We start from the raw sequence: 23,638 nt of genomic DNA, 5'->3' as shown, positions 1-23,638 counted from the left end.
CAACCCTTAAGTAACTTACCTTCTTTTGGAATCTACTAAGGATGTAGAAATTGCCACCTCTAAAAATTGGAGATTATCTTTGAGTTTTGAGAAAGGAAAATAACTTTCCCTAACTTTTTTTACTTCCCATTTTTCACCTAGACTATACAGATGTTTATTTTACTTTGCATATTTTTTGGAGTCCCCCCCCCCCCATATCCCCTATTGTACAGCATTCCTTAAAACATGCCAAGGAAAAGGAGGACAAATATTTTGAGGTTATTCTGCCATGGAACAGGTTAGGTTAGGGGTAAGAAATGCTTGGTCTGGAATATTAGTTTTGGGAAACAGACTAGTTGATAAAACATGATTGAGTTTCCCTTGAATGTTAAAAAGTAACTTAAAACACCAGCTTTGACTACTGGAATTCATTTGAACTTCTTGGTCTAAATTTAATTCGTTCCAAACAAGAAATAATAGATTAATATATCACCACATGGAAGAACTTTTACATTGTTCCACAGCCTGTGAAATGTTTTTACCTGTTTTGGGGTGTCAGGTGGCACTTGGAGGGAGAGGGAGAGACAGTAAAGAATAAAAGAATTTGTCAATTCCAGTTTTTTCCCCTCAGATTCTCCATCTAGTCAGTCTTCATGCGAATTTTTCCCAAGTTCAAAATTTTCCTCTCATCACTCTTCAAATATTAAGAAGTTTGTATGATAATTACTTTAATAAGTGCAGGCCAACTATTTATGCTTTTTATCTTAGGTTATAATTTTGATGCTGTTGTACATGGGATCAAAATAACTGTCCTGTCAGTGAGCGGTTCCCTAACAATCTTAAAATGCCATCTTCATCCCCCCCTGACCGGCGTCTTGCGGCTGTTCTCTGCGGCGCTGCCTTCACCGTGCTTCGGGCTCTCTCTCTTTTCCAGCCCCTTCCTTTAGTGCGCAGTGTGATTAAGCTCAATTCCCCATGTTTTCCTGTTGGACTTGGCTGCAAAGTGGACCGTGATTTTGTAGCAAGCTCGCTTTGGCTCTCCAGCACCGCAGCCTGCCTCGACCAGCGCGTGCAGGGGCCCGTCAGGTGGAAGCCTGGACTTCACAGAGCACCGAGCCCCCCGGGAGGGCCGGCTCTCCTCGCGGCCCCGGGCGCGGGCCCGGCCTTTCTGCGCTTGTCCTCCGCCCCCGAGAGGCGGGCCTCGCTCCTCGGAGCCCGGCCCGGCCCGGCCCGGCGCTCGGTCCTCCTCGCCGCGCGGGGGCGCGCTGCTCTCGGCGGAAGGGGCGGGGCGGGGCGGGGCGCGGCCGCTCTGGCCGGCCCCACTCGGCCGCCGCGCCGCCGCCGCCGCCGCCGCGGCGGGTTAAAGGGTTCTTCCTGTTTGGGCAGCCCGGCGGGCGGGCGCTCGGGCGGGCGCCGCGTCCAGCTGTTTGTGCTCGCCAGCGCCGGCTCCACGCCCTCTGGCCCGGAGCCCGGCCCGGCGCCCCCCCCCCCCCCCCCCCCCCCCCCGCTAACAACCCCCGTCCTGATTGGTGTGGCCTGGCTCTCTGTTCTCCCTGCAGCCAATCGAGCCGGGCGAGGAGCTGCTCGTGTGGTACAATGGGGAAGACGACCCGGAGATAGCAGCTGCTCTGGAGGAAGAGAGAGCCAATACCCGGAGCAAGCGGAGCTCGCCGAAAGCCAAGAAAGGTAGGGGCCGCCGCCCCGCCCCGCCCCGCCCCTCCCCCGCCGCCCCCCGCCCGCCGCCGCGCCGGGGGCTTCCACTTGGAAAGTTTCCCCGGCGCCGGGCCGCTCCCCGGGCGGGTGACCTCTGCGGGCCCGGGGCCGCCCGCGGCGCCGCTGCTGAATCATGGGCGCCGGGCCTCGGGGCCGCGGGCCGCGGGCGGGGGCGGCGGGAGGCCCGGGAGGAGGCCGCGAGCCGGGGAGCGGGCAGAGCGGGCGGCAGCGCCCGCGGGGGCCGGGCCCGCGGGCCCTGGAGACGGCGGCGCCCACGTCGGGGGGCCACTCCCGAGGTTCGGGGCGCCCCCTCCCCCGCCACCCGCTTTACTTGGGGTGGGGACCATTTTCGATCAGGTGTCCCTTAGGCCGACCCGCCCGGAATAGGAGCGAAGTTTTCCCTGCAGTCTGAGTGTGAGCCCGGGAGCCTTCACGGAGGCCGAGTGCGCGCAGACGCGCAGGCGGACGTGCTTGAGCCATTTGTCATGAGCAGCTTGGACGTTTTCTGCGAAAATACGTTTTCTCATTTGTTGACCAACTTCAGCTATAAATACATCAATAATTACGTCCTTTAGTAATAGCTTCGCCTGAATCACACAGCCCTCAGTATGAATTATTGGGGGATGGCATAGTGAGTGCACATGAAACATTTTCAGCTACCAGTTGTATCTTAAGGTTGACTTGCATGGTTTTTGTCGCTCCCCCTCCCCCTTTAAGAAGATACACATATTTTTATCCAAAAGAAACTCTAAAATGGCCAGCCCATTTTTAAATAACATTTTTCTTTTGCCCGATAAGTTTTAATGTGTATGTCATTCATCCAAATCAGAGATGTGATTCCTAGGAGTACCTTTACTTATTTTGAGTTTTAATTGGAAGGATCTGTTTATCAAGGACTAAAATAATGCCAAATTCTTGCTCATCTGAAGTATTGGAGCTTGTTTTGCATTTCTTGAATTAAAGTTTAATTTTTTAGAAGTTCATAATGATTTAAGTTTACCTCATTTGATCATGAATTGCCCATTACCTAGAGAGCACTTTTCCTCTATTTGTTTCAAGTCAGTCGAAATGTCTATACTCAGATTGCCATCTGTAAATTCAGATTGATTCATACATGTTTCCAGGAGGCCTTTCCACTCATTAATAGAACACCTCTTTCATCTTTTTTGTGTGCTATTATTTACTCCGAGTAGCTTAATTTTGTTGTTAATAAATCGAGTTGCATACATTTGTCATGAAGAATGAGGTCTTATTGTTTGTAGATTGTATTTCTTTTATTTAAAACTGTAATTACATGTAGGAAAACTGTGGTAAAGACTTGTTTGGTCATCTGTTTTGCATTTTTTTACAGCTGTGGAGATATTGGGACAACTTTGGATTTAGTTAACACATTGCTGGATATCCCATTGTTTGATAATCATTATTATAGTAACTGCAACAAGTTCATCAAACAACCAGTGAGTACTATATCTTGGTTGAAGGACTTACTTGAAATTAATTCCCAAGATAGATAATCTGATTAGGGTCAAAGGAGTAAAAAATCCTGCTTGTCATTTAAAAGCAGAAGTTTGACATATGGTAACTCCTGACCTTCTTGGAATTAAGAATTATGTGGAAACTAATTTTTAAATACCAAAGATTTCGATGCAGATTAAAAAAATACACGTGACCGCATGAAATTCAACATAGGATTTGTGTGTAAACTTAGACATTCAGATAAAAGCCTCTCCCTCAGTGAAGCAGCTTAAATTTCATTCTTGGGCAAAATGAGTCAGCAGTCATCTATTAGGCACTTCCTGTATGCCTGACCCTGTGTTAGGCCCTGAGAATACAAGTACAGAAGTGAAACAGTCCTTCCCTTCAACAACCTATAAATTTACTAGAGTTATATGGGGAAAAGAATTTTGGTCTAGGCAGTTTTGGGCTTTCTGCATAGATCCTCATACATAGAGCAGTAAATAGTCATGCTCTTTCCAATAGCAGAGCTGGAGACAGAGATGGGGTGGGGGGAGTAGTAGGTGAGCTTGATCAAGGCATCTGACAGGTTGCTTGGGTTGCTTAAGCCCCAGTATCTTGATGGACACAGAAAATGAATCTAATTCTGTTCTTGTAGGTGAGAAGTAGAAAACATAATGTGTTTGAGATGGTCTGGTTTAGTGAGGGCAGTGCCTGACTAGGAGTCAGGACAGCCCCAGTGGGAATCTTGTCTTTGACTTAGTAGACCTGAGCTTGGTCAAGCTTTGAAAGTTCTCTGGGTCTCAGTTTTTCTGTAAACTGAAGTTGTTAATATTTGTCCAGCTTATCTCTTAGGGTCACTGTAAGTCTCAAACCTTATTTTACGCAATGCACACATACATATGTATGTAAACGTGTACACACAGACAGATTCATGAGGGTATATACATATGTCACTTATTAAAGTTTATTTTTGTCATAGCTCCTGCATGCATAGTTGGGCACTGAATATGATTTCTTTCAGAATTTACCAGTTTCTTGTAGGCTTGAATAGAATGGATATTCTAAGTGATGCAAATTCAAAGTAGACAATCCCTGCTTCATTTTTCTGACCAACAAATGTGAAGACCACAATTTTGATTTCATTTAAAGAGGTACTAGAAATACATGCTGTATACTTTGGAGGCTTAACTTATATAAGTCGCCTAACTTAGATCCTCTCTTTTCAGTGATGATATTTCAGATATAATTATGGATAGAGGAGTATCTTAAATTGAACTGATTATGATAGATATATTGAGTGATGGAGGTTTCATTCCCTGAATTCAAAAATTGCTTCCTTACTGAGATACTTAGTGTTTGGTGACATAAACTTTTAACTTTGATTTTAACTATAGGAAGACTAGGGTCCATTGAATATTTATGGTGATCTTAGTTTGGTTGTCCAGAAACAAAACAACAGCACGAACTACTAAAGAAATATTTCATGTCCTATCTAGAGTACCTCCCTGTGTGAACTTGAGCAAGTTGAACCCCACTGAGTGTCATTTTCTTCATCTTTGAGATGAGGAAGCTGGACTTGAAGATGTTTGAGATTCCTGCCAGCTCCAGACCTAGATCTAGAATTACTATGTTATGTGCTAAACTCTGGGGGTACAGTAAATACACAGTCCCTGCCTTCAAAGAGTTTGAAAAAAGGGACTCTAGAAGGTCCCCAGAATGGTGGTATCTTGTTCTATGAATTTGAAACCAGACTGAGCAGCAGGTGGAATGTGGGGGGGGGGGGGGAGATGAGAGAGTCCAGTTTTTGCTTTCTGTAAAAGAAAAGTTTGAGAGAAGTTTGGTATTGTACCCTCCAGTCATAGAGGAGAGGGAACTGAAGGGGGGGTGGGGTGTTAAATACAACTGGAATTAGCAGAGTGGTGGTGAGTTTAGATGAGATGAACTAACTCTGGGAGGTGGAGTTGAAATCTTGCAGGGCAGCAGATAGAGATTGGAGTGATCCTTCCATGTCCTCTGTGGACCCATTTTATGCAGTTTGCCCAGTTATATGCAAATTACAAAAGACTGCATATGTAGAAACATTTCATTTAGCTCAATTAAGTCAGCTAGCAGCTTTACTTGGCTAGAGCAAGAACTGAAAAAAAAAAAGGAAATAAGTAAAAGAAGACTTCAGACAAACAAAAATGTTGTTTTGAAGTCTGTGTCCTAAGTTTATGTATTTTACTCTCAGGCCCATGCTCTAAATTTAGTAAGTTTTTAGACAAAATTTTAACATAATTAGCAATCTGATTAATCATGTCATATTAGGAAGAAACAAGCAAGCAAATTATAGGCATAGGTTACCAAAGGGAAGTATTTCCAAGTGATCAGATAGTATTACAGTGACATCACTCTGATATTAAGTAGCAGCTGACAGAGAAGATTTATGCATACATCTCTCCAAATCTAGAATTCAAAAAATGTAATTGTTTGGCATATTATAGTATATGAGAAAATAGCTTTCCTTCTTTGGTGAGTTTTAGTTTGGAGGAGACAGGTGATTCACTGCTGGGTCTGGTGTCAGGAAGACCTGAGTTCAAATGCAGCTTCAGACATATACTAGCTATATAACCCTGGGCAAGTCATTGAACCTCTGATTGCCTTATTCCACTGGAGAAGATAATGGTAAACCATTCTGAAATCTTTTCCAAGGAAACTACATGAACTATATGGCTCAGAGTTGTACACATAGAACAGCATGGAGGGGAGTGGGAAAAGCCAGGTAAAGCTCATCTAGGGATCATTGAATGCCACTTCCTAGCTCTTAGGCCATGAGCAAGTCCTTTCAAAAGGCTCCTCTGAACTGAACCTTAGTTGACAGATGGACCAATAAGACTTTTACTGATTCTAGAATTGTGAAGAGAACACTGAATTAAATTTAAAGGGCTCAAAAAAGATGAGTAGTCATCATTATTATTCAATCCATGGATATTTAATGATCTTTAATGATGACCCAGGACCATCCAGGAAAATTAAACCACTCTTCACAATCTTAAGAAGGATGGAGAGTATGCAGCATATTTTAGGAAAATAACCTATTAAAATGAAAGAACAAAACCCCAACTTAATCACATAAGGAGAAAATTTCAGGGAAGCACCCGATTTTCCAAGCTCTCAGAATGGGATGTTAATAGTAAAACAAACTGTAGAGAACAGGGTTCCTGCCCTTTAATTAAGGAACTAACATTTAAGTATGAAATAATTGACAATACATAGAAGTGGGTAAATGTGGTATAGGCATGATATTTATTACTGAAAGATTATTTTGGGGCCTGAGTATTTGGGGAAAATTTCATGTAGAAGCTCGATTTTGATTTTGGTTCTTGAAGGATATGTAGAGTTTTAGTAAGAGGAGAGGGTATTTTAAATGTAGGAAACAATTCAACACAATCACTTTTTTTCCTTTCCTCTCCCTGCACCTTGTCTCCCCCCCTTTATATTTACAAAGTATTTATATTTATTTTGTCTTTAAAATAAACACTTAATAAATGTCTGTTGAATTGGGTATTTACTTTTGTAGTACTCTGGCATTTGGGGAGATAAAATCTGGCAAACATAATCTTGACCTCTTGGAACTTGCAAGTCTACTATTACTATACTTTGTACATGAGAGTGGAGGAAATGACATGGACACAATTACCTATAGATAGAATAGTACTAAATAGTACTAATAGTACTAAAGTTCATTAGAGATTTACAAAGTTTTGTCTTTGCTGTGTGGAACAAAGTCTTTACTGAGAGAAAACTAGGGGATTCTTTTTGGATGTGGTATTGGAATTGGACTTAAAAGCATTGGTAGGAATTCAGGAGCTGGTCTGAGGCAGAAGATTACCCTGCACTGAGGGGTAGTTGTATTTGGAGTGACATGACTGTTCAGGTTCTTGCCTATAGTTAGTTTTTCCACTCTGATGTTAAGTCATTCCTACAATTAAGGCATTTTTGATTGAGTCCAACTAATTCATAAAACATCCAAACCTTTGTGAATGTTTATATATATCCATATAGGTACACATGTGTGTGCATGTATGTGTGTGTATATGCACACATGTTACCTCATTTGTGAAATGGGGACATTAATACTTGCACAATCCACCTCTCAGGATTTTTGGAGGGAAAGCACTTTGCAAAACTTAAAGTACTATGTGACTGTACGATATAACTTGCTATGCATTGGACAGATTGTGTCCTATAGAAAATGTGTTGAAAGAACTCTTAGTTTTATTAATCTCTTTTTGATAATTAAGTTTTACTTTAGAACTTTGAGAGATTTGTCATCTTTTACCTAGAAAATTTTCTTTTGTTATTTGATATTGTACTATGATTAAGAATTTGTGATTCTGTTTTCTAATTTTCTGCTCCTTGCTAGCTTTGTGATAGTAGGCAAGTCAGTTTGCCTTATTTTTTATTTGTAAACTTTGGGAGTAGTATAAGATTATTTGTTAAGTCCCTCTGGATTTCTTTTAAATCCTTTTATCTTAATGGAGATAATTTAAATTGTTAAGCCAGATTTTCCTGTTGCACTACAATAGAAATGATTTCATATGAGAATTCTATCACCCATTGAAGATTTTAATTGCCTGTCATTTTACTTTTTTCTCTTCATGACTTTTCAAGCTACCTCATCCTTTTTCTTCTCCATCCCCTTTTCTACTATTTTTGCAAGCATGTGGAATTCCCCCCCTTTCTCTTCCCTTCACCGTACCTGTTCAGCAGGGTAAAGAAGTCAGTTTTCTTTTGCCACAAATAGCAGTCAGTGGCTAGGGTGGTTCTATTTAAAGGTAAATAACACATTTAATAGATGGAGAGAACAGCTGAGCTGTAGGGAAGCTGGCTTCTGCTGACCTTCCCTAACTATTTCAGGCCACATGGCCCAAGCAGAGTGGCAGATTGGCCAAGTGCCAGGAGAAGGGGCTAGAAGGAGTTATGTGTAGTAATCAGGCTAGCCACCCTGGCACCACAAGAAACCCCATACTTTGTGACCACAGTCCCCTGGGCCTGCTTGTTATTGGCACTAGCAACCATTGCAGATATATTATTGTTACAAATGTGAATTTAATGTAGAGAATCCATGTTCATAGATTTTTTTTTGGTTTTTGCAAGGCAATGGTGTTAAGTGACTTGCCCAAGGTCACACAACTAGGTAATTATTAAGTGTCTGAACTCTGATTTGAACTCAAATCCTTCTAATTCCAGGATTGGTGTTCTATCTACTGTGCTCCCTAGCTAGCCCTTATTCATATATCTTTATGTCAACATTATAGCCATAGCCATTACTGTCAGAGTGTGATTGCAACATTCATTGTCTGACCTCAAATCCTTTACAGGTTAGGTATGAGTAGAATTTGTTTCAGCTTGTCCATTCTTTGAGAGTCTCTGACTGTCTTCATTTTTGCTTCTTGGACTACTCTGTATGATGTCTTCGCTAAAAATTCAACACTTTGTCATGTCAGGTTCATTTGTCTGCTCCTGTTGTGATGGTCTGGTTTTTAGATCTCAGTATAATTTTAATTAAAATGATTGTTTTTTGCTCAGTTACAACAGTATGAATCAGTACTATTGACCTTTAATTCTAGCTCCATTACTGACTTGTTCTACTGCACAAAAAAGATAAAAATCTTAAAGGCTTTGAATCCCACGTTATAGACAGCTAAATAAGTGTTTGGAGTTAGATTTGAACTCAGATCCTCCTGACTCCAGGGTTGGTGCTCTATCCACTGCTCTACTTAGCAGCCTTTCACCTCATAGACTTTTTTTTTTTTTAGGTTTTTGCAAGGCAAATGGGGTTAAGTGGCTTTAAATGGCTTGCCCAAGGCCACCCAGCTAGATAATTGTTAAGTATCTGAGGTCGGATTTGAACCCAGGTACTCCTGACTCTAAGGCCAGTGCTCTCTGTCCACTGTGTGGCCTAGCTGTCCTACCTCATAGACTTTTTTTTTTTATAGGTTTTTGCAAGGCAAATGGAGTTAAGTGGCTTGCCCAACGCCACACAGCTAGGCAATTATTAAGTGTCTGAGATCAGATTTGAACCCAGGAACTCGCGACTCCAGGGCTGGTGCTTTATCCACTGCACCACCTAGCCACCCCTTCTCATAGACTCTTAAAAGTAAAAACAATGCTTCACCACAGTTTGGATTAATTTAAAATGGTAAAGTGGTTTGTGATATTTGCATTATATTTCAGTGGTTGAAATTGTTTAATAAAAACTTTAGGTTTTGCTGTCACTTGAAATATTTTAACATGTGATGTTTGACCTGATTATTTTTGTTATATAGAGCTTAGTACTGTGTGCTTATAAATTAAAAGCTACATAAAGATTTACCAAACCACTCCAAACTGGAAGTTTGGAAAACAACTTATTTCATGGATTTCTTTGCAAAAAGGGGAAATTTAACTTTTAGAAAGTAAATAAAGATGCACTACCATTCACAATTGCAGTGAAGTCAGTTTGTCTCAGGCAATAAAGTCCTAAATTTAACAAGAGTTTTAAAATATTTAACCCCTGATAACTGTTAGTCATTTTCTGTTATATCTGACTTTATTCAGTAATGTTCAGTTATATCTGACTCTTGATGACCCCATCTGGGATTTTTTTGGTAAGACTCTTGGAGGAGATTCTCCAGTTCATTTGACAGATGAAGAATTTAAAGCAAACAATGTTTGCTTTAAAATTAAGCTAGTAAGTATCTGAGATTGGGTTTGAACTCAGAAAGATGAATCTTCTTCCTTTCAAGGCCAGATGCTATATCCACTGTGCCATGTAGCTGCCCTTGATAATTACTTGTTTGCCAATTTACAATTTCATTAATATGGGTGCTCACACTCAACCCTTCTCATCTTCTGTGATTCTTTCCATTCCTGGTCAGGTGCTAGGTCTATACAGGAATCACTAAGGTTGTTGGGATTCTTTTACTGGTTTAAGGTTACCAGTATAACTATTCATCTCTCTTGTCATGCATGATTTGCTCATTCTCTTCATGTTCCCATGAATCTCCTAAGTGACTTGCCCAAGGTCACACAGCCAGGTAATTATGAAGTGTCTGAGGTCAGATTTGAACTCAGGTACTCCCGACTCCAGGGCCAGTGCTCTATCTACTGCACCACCTAGCCGCCTTCTAAGTTAAAGTTTTTTAGCAATTAATTTTATTTTTTTCTATTTAGCAAAGCATTCTTCTCTTTCCCTTCTCCATTAAATAACACCAAAAAAGAAAACCCTCAACAATTATGCATAAGTCATATGAAACAAAATTCCCACCTTCAGGTCCATGAGTATTTGTGTCTGTTCTGAATATTTAAACTGTCACCCCTCTCAGCAGGTAGTGTGCTTCATTTAAGTTAGTTTTTTAAAAAATTATTCCAAGAGTCTGTAGTGACCCATGAAATGAATGGACTTGTTTTAGTTGCTTTTAAAAATTAATTTAATTGTTTTTTAATTCTTTTAATTCTTTTCTTTTTCTAGTATGACTTTTTTTTTTTTTTTTTTTTTTTTTTTGGTAAAACTCATTCAAGTCTTCCTGGTTTCTAGGTGACAATCTGCCTGACAATTTTCTTGTAGGAGTCATAAGAGGAGCAAGAAGAATAGTAGGATCTTAAGGTTTTAGGTTATTATGAGAAAGATAAGGCATTGAGGTGGAGAGACTCCTAGCATCAGAGCTTCGGGACACTTTGTTTTGCTCTTTGACCCTGCCTGCTAACTTGCCCCTTCATGAATCACTTAACAGTGTTGGGCTCTTTGGGCCATATGTAAAATGAATTGCTTGGATCAACTCTGAAATTCTACAATTTTATGAATGAAAGTCAAGATAATTTTATTGTTAAAAATCAATGAAAGTCACAGATGTATTGTTTTTTTTTTTTCTGCATCTCTCTTTAGGTTCAAGTTTGAATGCATAGCTGGGGAGTTAGTCATTAAATATGTGGGTTTCCCTAGTGTTGTTTCTCTATATATTCACATACATACTTGAGATTTGAAATTTCAAATAGAAAACATTGAAATCTTGGTTTTGGCATCTAGAATAGCTTATGTATTTTTCAAATGTTCTATTATTTCAACTTTGAAAATGTTAAATTCAGAAGTTTCTATGCCATATAAAGAAAATATGTGATACTACTGCCATCTCATTGTCAGATTTAATAATAATGAAAATTATTTTTTTATTGTATAAATTGTTTTTTAAAAATAGATCATTTGCTTAGCCAGATATATTTTAAATTATTGAGATAGTGATCTTCTGGTGTATAACTTTATATATATATATATATATGTATATATATAGTTCAGCTTTTTGAATTGAAGGGTGAAAATGAATTTTATCCTCCCATAGGATGCTCTAATTCTTCAAGGTGTTTTAATAGCATACGTAAAACCATCCTACTTAAAATAGTTATTTACATTACTTTTAACATTTACTTTTATTTCTGTGCTAAAGGTATGTTCTTTAGCCTTTCATAGGCTATTATGATGTTTCTGAGTGAATCAGCTGGAACAATAAATTTCTTATATTTTGTTAGCTTCATCAAAGAGTCAGTATGATCTCTTGGCCTCAGTTTGTTCTGTTTGACTGTATTCCAATATGTCTTGTAGCAGTTAAGTGTTCCAGAAGATTCTCAGAGACATGTATATATAAATGCGTGGTGGAAAAAACTCTTTATGTGGATTCAGAGCCCTGGGTTTGAATCTTGCCTTTGTTGTTTAGGCATTTCTCTCTGGTGCTCAGTTTTTAAAAGGGGGGGGGAAGTATTGTTTTGTAATCTTAGTCACAATTAGTATATCCCCTAGTATAATTAATAACAGCTTGTGTGGGATATCTCCATTATATCTGTATTCTCAATCCTCTCTCCTCAAACTCATCCTTCCATTTCCTCTAGTTGAAGTCACAACAATCGCTGTCTTCCTTACAGAGAGCAAGGTCCTTCCTACCCAAAAATTCATTGATACAATCTTGGCTAAATTGATGCCAATAATTAACCTTGGTTCTCATTTTGTGTCTCAATTTGCTTTGAGAGGTGGTTTTTAAAAAGACTTTTCTTTTGGACCATCCAGCCCCTTAAGTTTATAGATTGGTTTGTTCTCAGGGCTAGAAGAAACCTTAGAGTTGTAGCCCTGACCTCTTAGAAAAGAGAAAAGGCGGGGGGGGGGGGGGGGGGGGGGGGGAGAGATAGGTGGCACAGTGGATAGAGCACCGGCCCTGGAGTCAGGAGTACCTGAGTTCAAATGCAGCCTCAGACATTTCATAATTACCTAGCTATGTGGCCTTGGGCAAGCCACTTAACCCCATTGCCTTGCAAAAAAAAAAAAAACCAAAAAAAAACCCTTAAAAAAAGAAAGAAAAGAAAAGAGGAAAGTAACTGGGCTAGGGTCCCCCATGTGGGAAATACCAGAGAGTACTATTAGAGAGGATCTTGTACAATTATGGTCTCTAACTTATGGCTTCCCTGTTGACAAGGTTCTAGATGTTCTAATGAGACATTCTGTGGAATTAAAACCTTCTTTTTGCAATTTTGAAGTCACCAGGTTTGGGGTCAAATCGTTTTTTTCCTCTGAGATTTGTGAAGTGTTTTGGAATACTTTAAATTTTTCAATACTTCAGGATAGATGCATAGTATATCCGAAGGTAAACTGATTTATCACAAGTTACATTTCTGCTTTGGGGGGCTTCTTGTCTTTCTAACATATTCTTGTAGATCCTACTGCTATTGGCTTTTGTGAACGTTTGTTTGATTTGGTACTTTATTATTCTAGAGGCTCTTGAAAAATCTGCCCTTTATATGCTTTTGCATAGAAGTGTGTGCTCTCCTGCAATGCAGGCTGCAGAAAGAAACTGAAAATTGTGAAGTCCTGGTTAGTGGTAAATCATCATTACATTCAGTTCCCTAGTCCTTTTGTGGGGCAGAATGTCTGAGATGAAGGATAACAAAATTAGACTTTGTTAGTTGCATCCTGGACATATTTTAATGTAAAAATATGTTAAGCAACATAAAGCACTTAAAATGAAATTTCAAAATTTTTAAGCTCTTTTCTAGGCTAAAAATGAAAACATCTGTTCATCCAGATTTGGGGTGGGGAGGAGGAGTAAGTGATTTTATGGAATTCATAAGATTTGAAGAGCTAGCAAGGACCTTAAAGAACAGTTACTACTTTGGGTAAATAAGAATCTCTCAATCCTTTGGTTTCCTCTGAGGTCTCTTTCAGCTAGTTTTGTAATCTAACCTTCCTTCTTCCCCCTTTGCCCTCCCCACCCCAAATATACATAAGATATCTATCTGAGACTCAGAGTGAGCAAATGAATTCTAGCCCAATATGAGGGTAGTTAGTAATAGCTCCTGAGCTGTGATTTGAACATGTTCTTATAACCTCTTGATGCAATGTATTTTTTTTCAATTTTATCTATATAGACTTCTTCATTGTTATCTTGTCAGTAAGGACTATTCTTCCCCTTAAAATAGATTTTGGTTTTGTTAGGAGCAAGAGGTAGAGCCATTGCCTTTTTGCTATTTAAACTTTCTAACCAAAATAATCATTTTGAACTTGTTCAGTGAGCTGCATCTCTTTTAGTATGACAAGGTTTTTTTTTCCTCCCCAGTAAGCTATTTTATTTGTTACAGAGAAGGAAAAAAAAAAATGAAGTTAGAAGAAACATGAAGGGACCTGTTCTAACCTGTCTTGTGTTTCAGATCTTTGGAATTTCCAAATAAGATGTAAAATTTTATGTAATGCTGTTTTTATTTACTCAACTTTTGGTATAGAAAAAAAAGGAATGCATATATGTATGTGTATTTGGAATAATGTTTATAACTAATTGCTAAAATGGAAAATAAGAATCTTTCATTTTGAAAATATTTTAGTAGGATTACCTTTCAACTCAGCTGTTCAATAAGGATTTACTGTGTCTGGTGTGTTTTTTTTTTTTTAAACAGCTGCTTTTTAATATATAGACAAGACCAACCCACTTTTCAGTTCTATGCCCTTTCATTTAACAAATATTCTAAACAATATTTTCTCTACTTTAAACTTTTCTTCCCTAAAATTCAGGAAAAGGTAGCTTTATTTTTAAAAAAGATTTAATTTTGAATGGAAAAGATATGTTAAGCAGAACAAATCCTGAGTGATGGTGGAAAAGGTGCATTTTTAAAAGAAAAATCAATTGGAAAACAAGGGGGGAAAAGCCTTCTATTGGCAAATTTTTAATTCTAAAGAGTTTGATGTCATGGTTCTTATAGTTTGCTGATTTATTAAAACATGATTTTCAAGAGATAGTTTAGCCAGTATAATGGGGAATGTTGCCCAGTTATTTTAAATTCATAAATGAAAACCTGAGTAGTTATGAAAAGCTGAGTAGTTCTGGGAGCATGCTCTTTATCATCTTAATACAAAACAGGAAGAAATATTTTGTTCCAGATGCTACTTTTAAAATAAAAAAAATCCTTTTGTTACATCACTTTCCAAAGCATTTCAGTTACATTTTAATATTTTAATTACATAATCGTTTTTATGGTGATTTAGAACAAACTGAATTTATAACAAGTTTTTAAAAAAATTCATTTTAGTTATAAAAGATTGACTTCAAATCAGAGGCATTACTTTGTTGTTTAGACGAATACTAAATGTTTGTTCTAAAGGTAGATATACGGATAACTTTTTCTTTTTGTACTTATAACCCTGACGGTGTTGTCTCATACTGAAGATTTCATGAGCCACTGCATGCCACAAAAAAATGAAGGCAAACTGGTTTGTGCACTGATGTCTAGAACCCCTAAACTGAATGGTAGCTTTTGTACCCTTATTGGTCAACAGTACATATTTGTTTAAAGAGGGCATGCAGAAATTTAATTCCTTGGCTTTTTTTCCTGGCACTTTCACATTTTAGGCTTTTATTAGCTTTATTCTTTGAATTTAGGAATATTTTGTGGCCTTGTTTTGAGCATACTTTTAATTTTTTTGTGTTTACATAACTTTTTTCTTTTTTGAAATATCTTAACAGCTGCACCTGGTGATATATTCAAGTCCCTTGTGAAGTATTTGGGATTAATACATCTATCCTTAGCATTTTAAAAATTTGGCATAAAAATGTATTTATGTGTATTTTGAATAATATATGTTTACAACTTTTAATTGCTAAAAGGGAAAATAAGAACTTTTCATTTTGAAAGTATTTTAGTGGGATTCCCTTTCAACTCAGCTTAAATTACGACCTTTTAATCATCAAAGGGTAAAGTTTGCTATTAATCCATGACTGTCTTGAACTGTAGCTAGTACTATGAAACTTGTCAGATAGTAATACTTGGTAGTTATGTTCCATTCATCCCCTTTACATTATTTGTGTCTGCTTAGCCAAAAACTTTTGACACAAAACAGTCGTTAGTGATTATGGTTTTTAATTATTTGTAGTTATCCTATTATGTCTGGAATTGAGATGACATCTTCACATAAGCCATCAAAAGGGTAGTAATTAACTTATAGTCATAACTAAACCTTTGTTGGATGTAAAATTAGGGTTTTCAAAAGCAAAGGTTGCCCCTTCTGAAGTCTATCACAAGTTTAACTCTTCCAAGGCAGCATTTCTACCCTGGGGAGGAGATGGATAAGGTATTGTTGCAAAGGTTTAGAGTTAGCACATTGACATTCATAAATCTTAATTTAAAAAAAATCAGGAATTTGAAGGGTTCTTTGGTAAGTTCAGTTTTAACAGTTTATATTTAAATGGTAATATGAAAATGGTTATAATCAAGGTGTTACTTTGTAATGGTCTTATCTCCAATTTTTGATTAGAAGAGAATGGGCACTAAATCCCTTAGGTTGTTGTCAAAGGGTACTGAAGAGACGATAGACTTTTGTTTTCTGAATGTAATGATTATTGTGTCCCTTAAGTTGGAAGAAAAGAAGTGTCTATTTGATACCTACCAGGAACCAAGCAATCTACTAAACTCTTTTAAAATATTATCTCCTTTGATCCTTACAGCAACTCTGAGAGGTACTCAGTATTCTGACTCCCAATTTTATACTGAGGAAATTGATGTAGGTAGAGGTTAAGTGATCCACTTAGACACATAGTGGGATTCTTTGAGGTGGGATTTGAATTCATATGTTCCTGACTGACCCTAAGCCCAGAGCTCTGACCACCTAACTGCCAAATTATTTGGCAGCTAAGAATCTTTATTTTGATTGAGCCATGAGAAAAAGTAGGTATACTATCCAAACCTTTGACTTTCTTAAGCATTTGTACAAAGTGAGTACTCAGGTTATTTATAAAGTGAATTTTTACTTTAATTTTGTAGAAATATGATTTCATTACAGTCACCCAGGTTTGCATATAGGTGTCATTTGCTCTTTAATGTCTAGCTAGGAGGCAGAGTAGATAGAGTCACACCTGCAGTCTGGAAGACTGAATTTAGATCCAGTCTGAGATGCTTTATATTTCCGATAAAGTTACTGGCAAAGTCTTATCAATTCTACCTTCTCAACATCTCTTGTCCCTCCATACTCCTATCACACCCACCATAGTTTAGATCAAGGCTGTCCAAAATGTGGCCTGTAGTGTGATTTTTATGTGGCCCGTGTAGGTTTACTAAATGGCAAATCAAAATATATTTCTGTTGTTTCATTAAAAAACTTTTTAAAGTAAGATTGAACAGCCTTGTTAGCTCTTGAGTGACCTTTTTCCACAGTCTCCTAATAGATCTTTTTTCTCTCTCTTCTTTCTCCAGTCTTATTTTCTGCACAACTGCAGAATTTTGCATTTTTCCTCTGCTCCAAAGGGTTTGTGGTCTCCCTACTGCCTTCTAGGATAAAGCAGTAGAACTCTTCTGACATTAACTCCAAATTCCTGCTGTTTTTCCAGGTTGATTGCCCATTATTCCTTCATGCATTCTATCATTTTTATCAAATTGTTATGCATGCTTAATACTTTACAATTATTGATTGATTGAATTTACAGGTCTGCCCATGTCACTTTCCTTTCTTAAAAACCAAAGCAGACACAAAGTCCTTTAGTTACTCCTCATTACCTAAAGGGTAAAATACAGATTCTTTGAATTGGGCATTATAAAGCCTTTTACAGTATTAAAATGCAACAAGCATTTATTAATTGTTTATCCTGTGCTGTGGAAATAAAGTTAAAAATGAAGCAGACCTTTCTTTCGAAGAACTTAAACTACTGGAAGAAAGCTCTAGTCTCATTTCAGTCTATACTTCTTCACTAACTCTGTATTACCACAAACAAGATAGTCTTCTAAGCTGGTCCTTTTCTTCAAAGCCATCCCTTGAAGACCTGTTCCTGTGCTACCTATTCATTGACTATTTTCCCTTTTGTATCCATCAAAAAGTGATTTCTACCCCACTTTATGTTACATAGTAAACCTCTCTTTTTTACTTCATGGCATATCATCTTTAGTAGATCATAAGTTTCTTGAGAATAGGTTCTGGTTTTCCCCAACCATCTTGCACTTTAATAAATGATTGGAGAATTGAATTTGTGTTCTGCTTATCTTTGAGTAGGTAAATCTTGCAGTTCTCTTGAGTCATACACATTTAGAGAGAAACAGAACTGCAGAAAATAGTCCCAGGAATTTGAAAAAAAAATATTAATTGAATGGTTAATGCAAAAGAAAAATTCTACTCATGTTGGTGATGTCAGTAAGTGTGGACTGGACTGGTAAATTTTTTCTAGCTGTTAGGATAAAATGACATTTTATTGTTACTGCTATATTCCTGGTGCATTTCTATAATATTGGTGAAAGTTAAGTAGACTATCCCTTTTTTAAATGAACAGAAAACTAAGCTCATAGTTTAGATTTTGGGTGTTGAAGTGGTCTCTGTAGGCTGTCTTACAAAATCAATATCGGTGACTCAGTTTAAATGTTAAATGTTTTAAGTGGCTCAGTTTAATGTTAAAACTTTTAAAAACAATGACTAATTTTGAGTTTAAAAATTATATATCGACCACAAAAAGTATACTTTCTGAACATAGTCTAGCAAAACCTTACCAAAGGATGCTTTCTATTAGATAGTAACTCTTGATTTGTTGAAAACGGGGGAAAAAAACCTATATCCTTTAAATTTCATGAGGTTAGTATCCTTCATCTTTGATGTGAGTTTTGTTGTCTGTTAATTTTATCTTGAATATAGTTGTACTAGGTATCCAAGCAGCTTGGTGGCACAGTGCATCGAGTGCAGGGCCTGAAGTCAAATGTGACCTCCTACACTTCTTAGTTATGTGTCTCTGGCAAGTCACTTATCCCTGTTTACCTCAGTTTCCAGTTCTGTAAAATGAGGATAGTATTTTACCCCATAGTACCCATAAGTAAAGGTTATTGTAAGCTGTGAGCGACTGTCCATAAAATGCTTTGTAAATTTTAAAGCAGATATAAATATTTTCAGTTAAACAATAGGTATTTTCTTTTGGTTTGTCTTTCTTCCTTGCATCATTTTATACATATTTTTATACTTGTTTGAATTCTTTTCCTATAGGAATTTGAGGGGTTTTGTTGTGATTTTTGGTTTTGTTTTCACTAAGATAGCTATGAGGAAAAATAAGGGAGGTAGAGACCTTGAGTTAATAGATGGCATATTGATTAAGTTTGCCAGTGACAGTTGGGAAAGATCATCATTAGCATACTGAATGACAGGATTCAAAAACATTTTAACAGACTAATACTTTAGCTCAATTTATATAACATAAAATTTCACACAAATAAGGGAAGATTCTAGTAGATCACTGACCCCACAAGAGACAGTGGGATGAGAAAGGATAGTCAAAAGTTGTGGTAGGATGTACTCCTCCAATCTGCTCTATTTGGGGCCATAAATACAGTATTTTATTTTCATTTCTGGGCAGTGCATTCATAAACTATAGTGTCAAAGCAACCAGAATGGTGAAAGAGGTCTTTAGTTCATGACATTAGGGAATTGGTTAAAAATAATTCAAATTCTTAATGTGAAGAAGGGAAAGCTTAGAGGGAAATATAACTATTTTCAGTATTTGAAGGGTATTTATACAAATGAGAGCTAAGAGCTTGTCCTTGCTCCCCAAAAATAGAAATGACAAATAAATTTAGGCTTAATGTAGAGAAAGCTTCCTAACGCTTAAATAGAGTGATACAAAAGTGGAATAAGCTTCCTTATAGAGATTGGGTTCCCTCCTACTAGTACTTTTTTTTTTTTTTGGCAAGGCAATAGGGTTAAGTGGCTTGCCCAAGGCCACACAACTAGGTAATCATTAAGTGTCTGAGGCCGGATTTGAACTCAGGTAGGTACTCCTGTCTCCAGGGATAGGGCTCTATCCACTGCCACCTAGCTGCCCCCGCTACTAGTACTCTTAAGGCAATGACTGAGTAACTTCCTATTGGCTCTGTTGTAAAAGAGATTCTTTTTAGGTACAGTTTGGACTACATGCTCTTGGAGCTGTCTTCTGAGTCTGGTTCTGTGTGTTGAGTTTGACAATTATAGTAAATGACTAAGCTGATAAGAGTGGGGAAAAAAGACTGAAGTGATTTGAGTCAATGAGATGTAAAGTCCTGGCTCTTTCCTCTGGGACCATGGGCATGTCTTTTACCCTTTAGGTTTTGACTAGATAAATAAACTAAGATTCCTTCCAACCTAGATCATTCTGTGAGTCTAGGCAGTAAATAAAACCTAGGTATCAAATGAGGTAAATCATCATATTCACCTTTAGAAAAATCAGCATTTGTAATCTAATTTAGTTATGATTTGTTATATTCTTCAGTCTAATTAATTTATTTCAATCATTGTACTTTTCTGCCTTGTTGAGTATGGTTTTTCACTTATCCACTCATTTCAACCGTACAAATACAGCATTGTTTGAGAAAAGGAACTTTGAAGCGGAGATGCTAGAAATGAATACTAATCAAGTTTTAGGATTTGAACTATCCACACTCAAATGTTTCTACAGTCCTACCTGATTAAGAATTCACTTGCTGAACAATGTAAAGACTAACAGACTGCCTTCTGTGGGGTGGGGTGGGGTAGGGAAGCAAGAATAGGGGGAAAATTGTAAAACTCAAAGTAAATAAAATCTTTTTAAAAAAAGAATTCACTTCCTGCCTTTTTTATGATTTGGAAGGAACCCCAATAGCCTAGTTCCTCTACGTCTTCCTGGAAACAGTTTACACAGCCTTGGGAGTTGTCAGAGCTTCTATGACTGCATTGAGATTTATGAAACATGTTGAATGTTGCTGGGCTTTTCACTTTCCTCCGAATTTAACTTTTTAAGAATCTTATTTTCATCAATACCTTTTATTGACACCAACTTTTCCTTCCCTTCCTATGATTTAATTGGTGAGGGAAACAACTTCTTTTAGAGCAGAATAGTAGGTGCCTACAACTTGGAGAGTTGCCTGGGATCCTGAGGAGTTAAGGGACTACCAGGGGTTGAATAGCCAGAGTCCAACTTTGGACTTGCACTTAGATGATTCTTACTCCCTTCATATGTTAATAATTCCTTCCCCCTTCCCCTTGTCAGGGATCTATCTCTCATAACAGATATTTTAAAAGAGAAGGGGAAAAAGTTCAGCAATATTAACCATCCCATCAGGAAGTTCTCCCAATGAACATCATGTTCCACACCTGCTGTCCCTTCCCTCTACAAAGAAGAGGAAGGACTTCCCTGGAATTCAACTTTACTGAGTGAGGGTGAACTCCATGAGGGCAAAGAGTGTGCTTTTCTTGATATTCCCAATGCTCAGCATGCATAGTAGGTGCTTAATAAATGTTTGTGGACTTCATCTAGGTTATTATAATTACACAACTTGCAGTTTCAAATATTTGCTGATTTTTATGTTTCCTGTCTACATTGTAGTCATTATGTATTTTGTTTTTCTGGTTCTACTTATTTCACTTTGTATCAGACATTTCCTGTTTTTCTTTTAGTGCTTTGTTATTTTTATGGCCTAGTTTCATCCATCTCATGAGCCTCTATTTTGTTTTTAATTATTTGCTACCTCAACAAGTGTTAAGAATATTTTGGTATGTGAAAAAAAAAATGGGAGAAAGGAGAAAGGTCTACCAATACTAGATCTTGCACTATATTAAAAAACCATAATCATCAAAATAGTTTGAAAGTTATAAAAGGTAAAGCAGTGAAACAAATTAAGCACACAGTTTACTGAAAGAAATGGTCCTTAAACCTAGTGTTTGATAAATTCAAACACCCAACTCCTGGGGAAAGGACTCAGTAGTTTTTTTTTAAAAAAACACAAACTTCGAAAACTAGATAGTCTGGTAGAAAGTAGATTTATACCAATTATCTTATTCTATATAAAAGCAACTTATGTAGCTACACAACCTAGATATAAAAGATCATATCATAAAGAAATAAGAACAAAGAAGAAATTTCAGATCTGTGGAGAGAGTTCATATCCCCAACAGAGATAGAAGATCTTAGTATATAAAAAGCACAAATCTGATCATGTAAAATTAAAAAGTAAACATTTCCATTGCAACTAAGATTTGAAGAGGAAACAAGTGGGAACAAAATCTTTTAATCAAGATTCTTTGATAAAGGTCTCATTTTCAAGATATATAAAGGTTTTTAATACAAACTTATTAAAGACATCTTGACTATTGATAAATGGACAGCAGATACAGACAATTCTCAAGGGAAGAAATCCAAATTATAACCAAATAAAAATACTCCAAATCAGTAATAAAGAAATGCAAATTAACAACTGTGAGAAAACTGTAAGATTAATGCACTTTTGGAAGTAGTAGCTGGAAATTGCTCTGTTACGAAAAGCAGTATGAAATCATGGCCCAAAAAGTTCCTAAATTGGGCTTGTATTTTTTGACCCAGTGATAACACCTCTAGGCTTATCCTTCAAAAAGCTAAGAGAGGAAAAGGTTGTATATGTTAAAAAAAATATCTAAAGGAACTCCTTTTGCAGTGACAAAGAACTGGGAAGCTAAGAGCCTCCCAATTGGTGAACAAAAATGCTGTATCGAAATAGTGGTTTGCAGCCATTGTGCTGCAAGAAATGAAGAAAGAGATTGTTTCAGAGAAACCTATGAAGACTTACATGAATTGTTACATAGTAACTTGAGCAAGAACCTGGATAATAGCCTATACAACACCATGCTATAGAAATGAACAATTTTGAAAGACTTTCAAACTTCGTTAAAAAAAAATGATCAACTAAGATGTCAGCATACCAATGAAAAGAATTGTTACCCAATTCCTGACAGAATGGTGAAGATTCAGTATGCAAAATGAGACATAATAAGTATGTGGTTTTATTTTATTCTTTATTTTAAAATGGTGATACTGTGTCAGAGTTGGGGGAAGTTCGATACTTGGAAAAAACAAAATCAGAGTATTTCAGTGTATGTGGCACTTTGCTGTCTTTAATTTTATTGATATTTCTAAGAGATGAGAGTCTAAAGGATTTGTATTAGTCATTTTTGAGAAAAGCTATAATTGACACTTTCTAGAATGGTTAGACTAATTCACTGTTCCGCCAGTAGTATTTGAAAATAAGTTTTTAATTGACGTCTTCTGTTTCTAGTATCATCATAGTTATCCTAAATATCGCTTTCCCTCTAAGAGAGCCATTCAATTTAACAAATATTATTTAGAGAATAAAAAAAGCCCAGCACAACTGAGCTGTACATTGAAAAATACTTGAAAGCATGTGCACTGTGTTAACACCAGCATCTGTGGACCTCCTGCCTACCAGAAGTGATGTTCTCTCATATCTCTTCATTCGCATTATTTTTTTTGGTGTCATTCCTCATTCCATTTGCATTATAGTTATTATGTAGATGGTTCTTGTCCCTGATTCCTTTATCCTTAATTAATTCATATAGAGCTTTGCTGGATTCTTTTTATTCATCTCATACTTTAGCACAGCAGAGTCATATTCTGTTATGTTTGTGTGTCATAATTTGTTTAGCTATTGCCCAATCATTGGGCATTTGCTTTGTCCATCAGTAGTTTTTAGTGCGCCTAAATGAATTGTAGTAGTGTAGTGTTATGTTCTAATTCTTTTACACTTCTAAGAAAACTATCATTTGTTTTCTACAGTGCAGTGACTTGCTTCCCAATTGGAGAACTGATATGAGGGCAGCTTGAGAATGTTGGAAGATGGTAAATCTAGAACCTTTGCTGACTTACTACTCATATTACATCCATTAACTGTACTTGGACCCTCCACTTTTATCATAGGATCATGGATTTTTGAGCTGGAAGAAACCTCGGGAGACTGTCAGTGCAACCCTTTCATTTTGTTTTTGTTATTATTATTATTATTATTATTATTATTATTATTTTTTGCAAGGCAATTGGGTTAAAGTGGCTTGCCGAAAGCCACACAGCTAGGTAATTATTACATGTTTGATGTTGGATTTGAACTCAGGTCCTCCTGACTCCAGGGCTGGTGCTCTATCCACTGCACCTAGCTGTCCCCCAGCCCTTTCATTTTTGAAGACAAGCAAAACTGTACC

General features: G+C 37.3%; 1 protein-coding gene across 7 annotated transcripts in view; it reads left to right on the top strand.

The window, feature by feature from the left end:
- PRDM2 (PR/SET domain 2) overlaps window positions 1–23,638 on the top strand; it is a 138,737-nt gene that overhangs the window by 69,617 nt on the left and 45,482 nt on the right. For 4 of the 7 annotated variants that reach the window (XM_074218393.1, XM_074218395.1, XM_074218392.1 and 1 more), the window contains one exon: window positions 1,539–1,665. In XM_074218393.1, the coding sequence (XP_074074494.1) occupies window positions 1,539–1,665 (127 nt within the window). Of the gene's footprint in view, window positions 1–1,538; window positions 1,666–2,049; window positions 3,150–23,638 lie in introns of those variants that run through there. The other 3 variants (XM_074218397.1, XM_074218396.1, XM_074218398.1) reach the window with 3 other exon arrangements.

The sequence above is a fragment of the Macrotis lagotis genome, chromosome 1 (assembly GCF_037893015.1).
Source record: "Macrotis lagotis isolate mMagLag1 chromosome 1, bilby.v1.9.chrom.fasta, whole genome shotgun sequence".
Lineage (NCBI taxonomy): Eukaryota > Metazoa > Chordata > Mammalia > Peramelemorphia > Peramelidae > Macrotis > Macrotis lagotis.
This window is presented reverse-complemented; position numbering and strand designations above follow the sequence as displayed.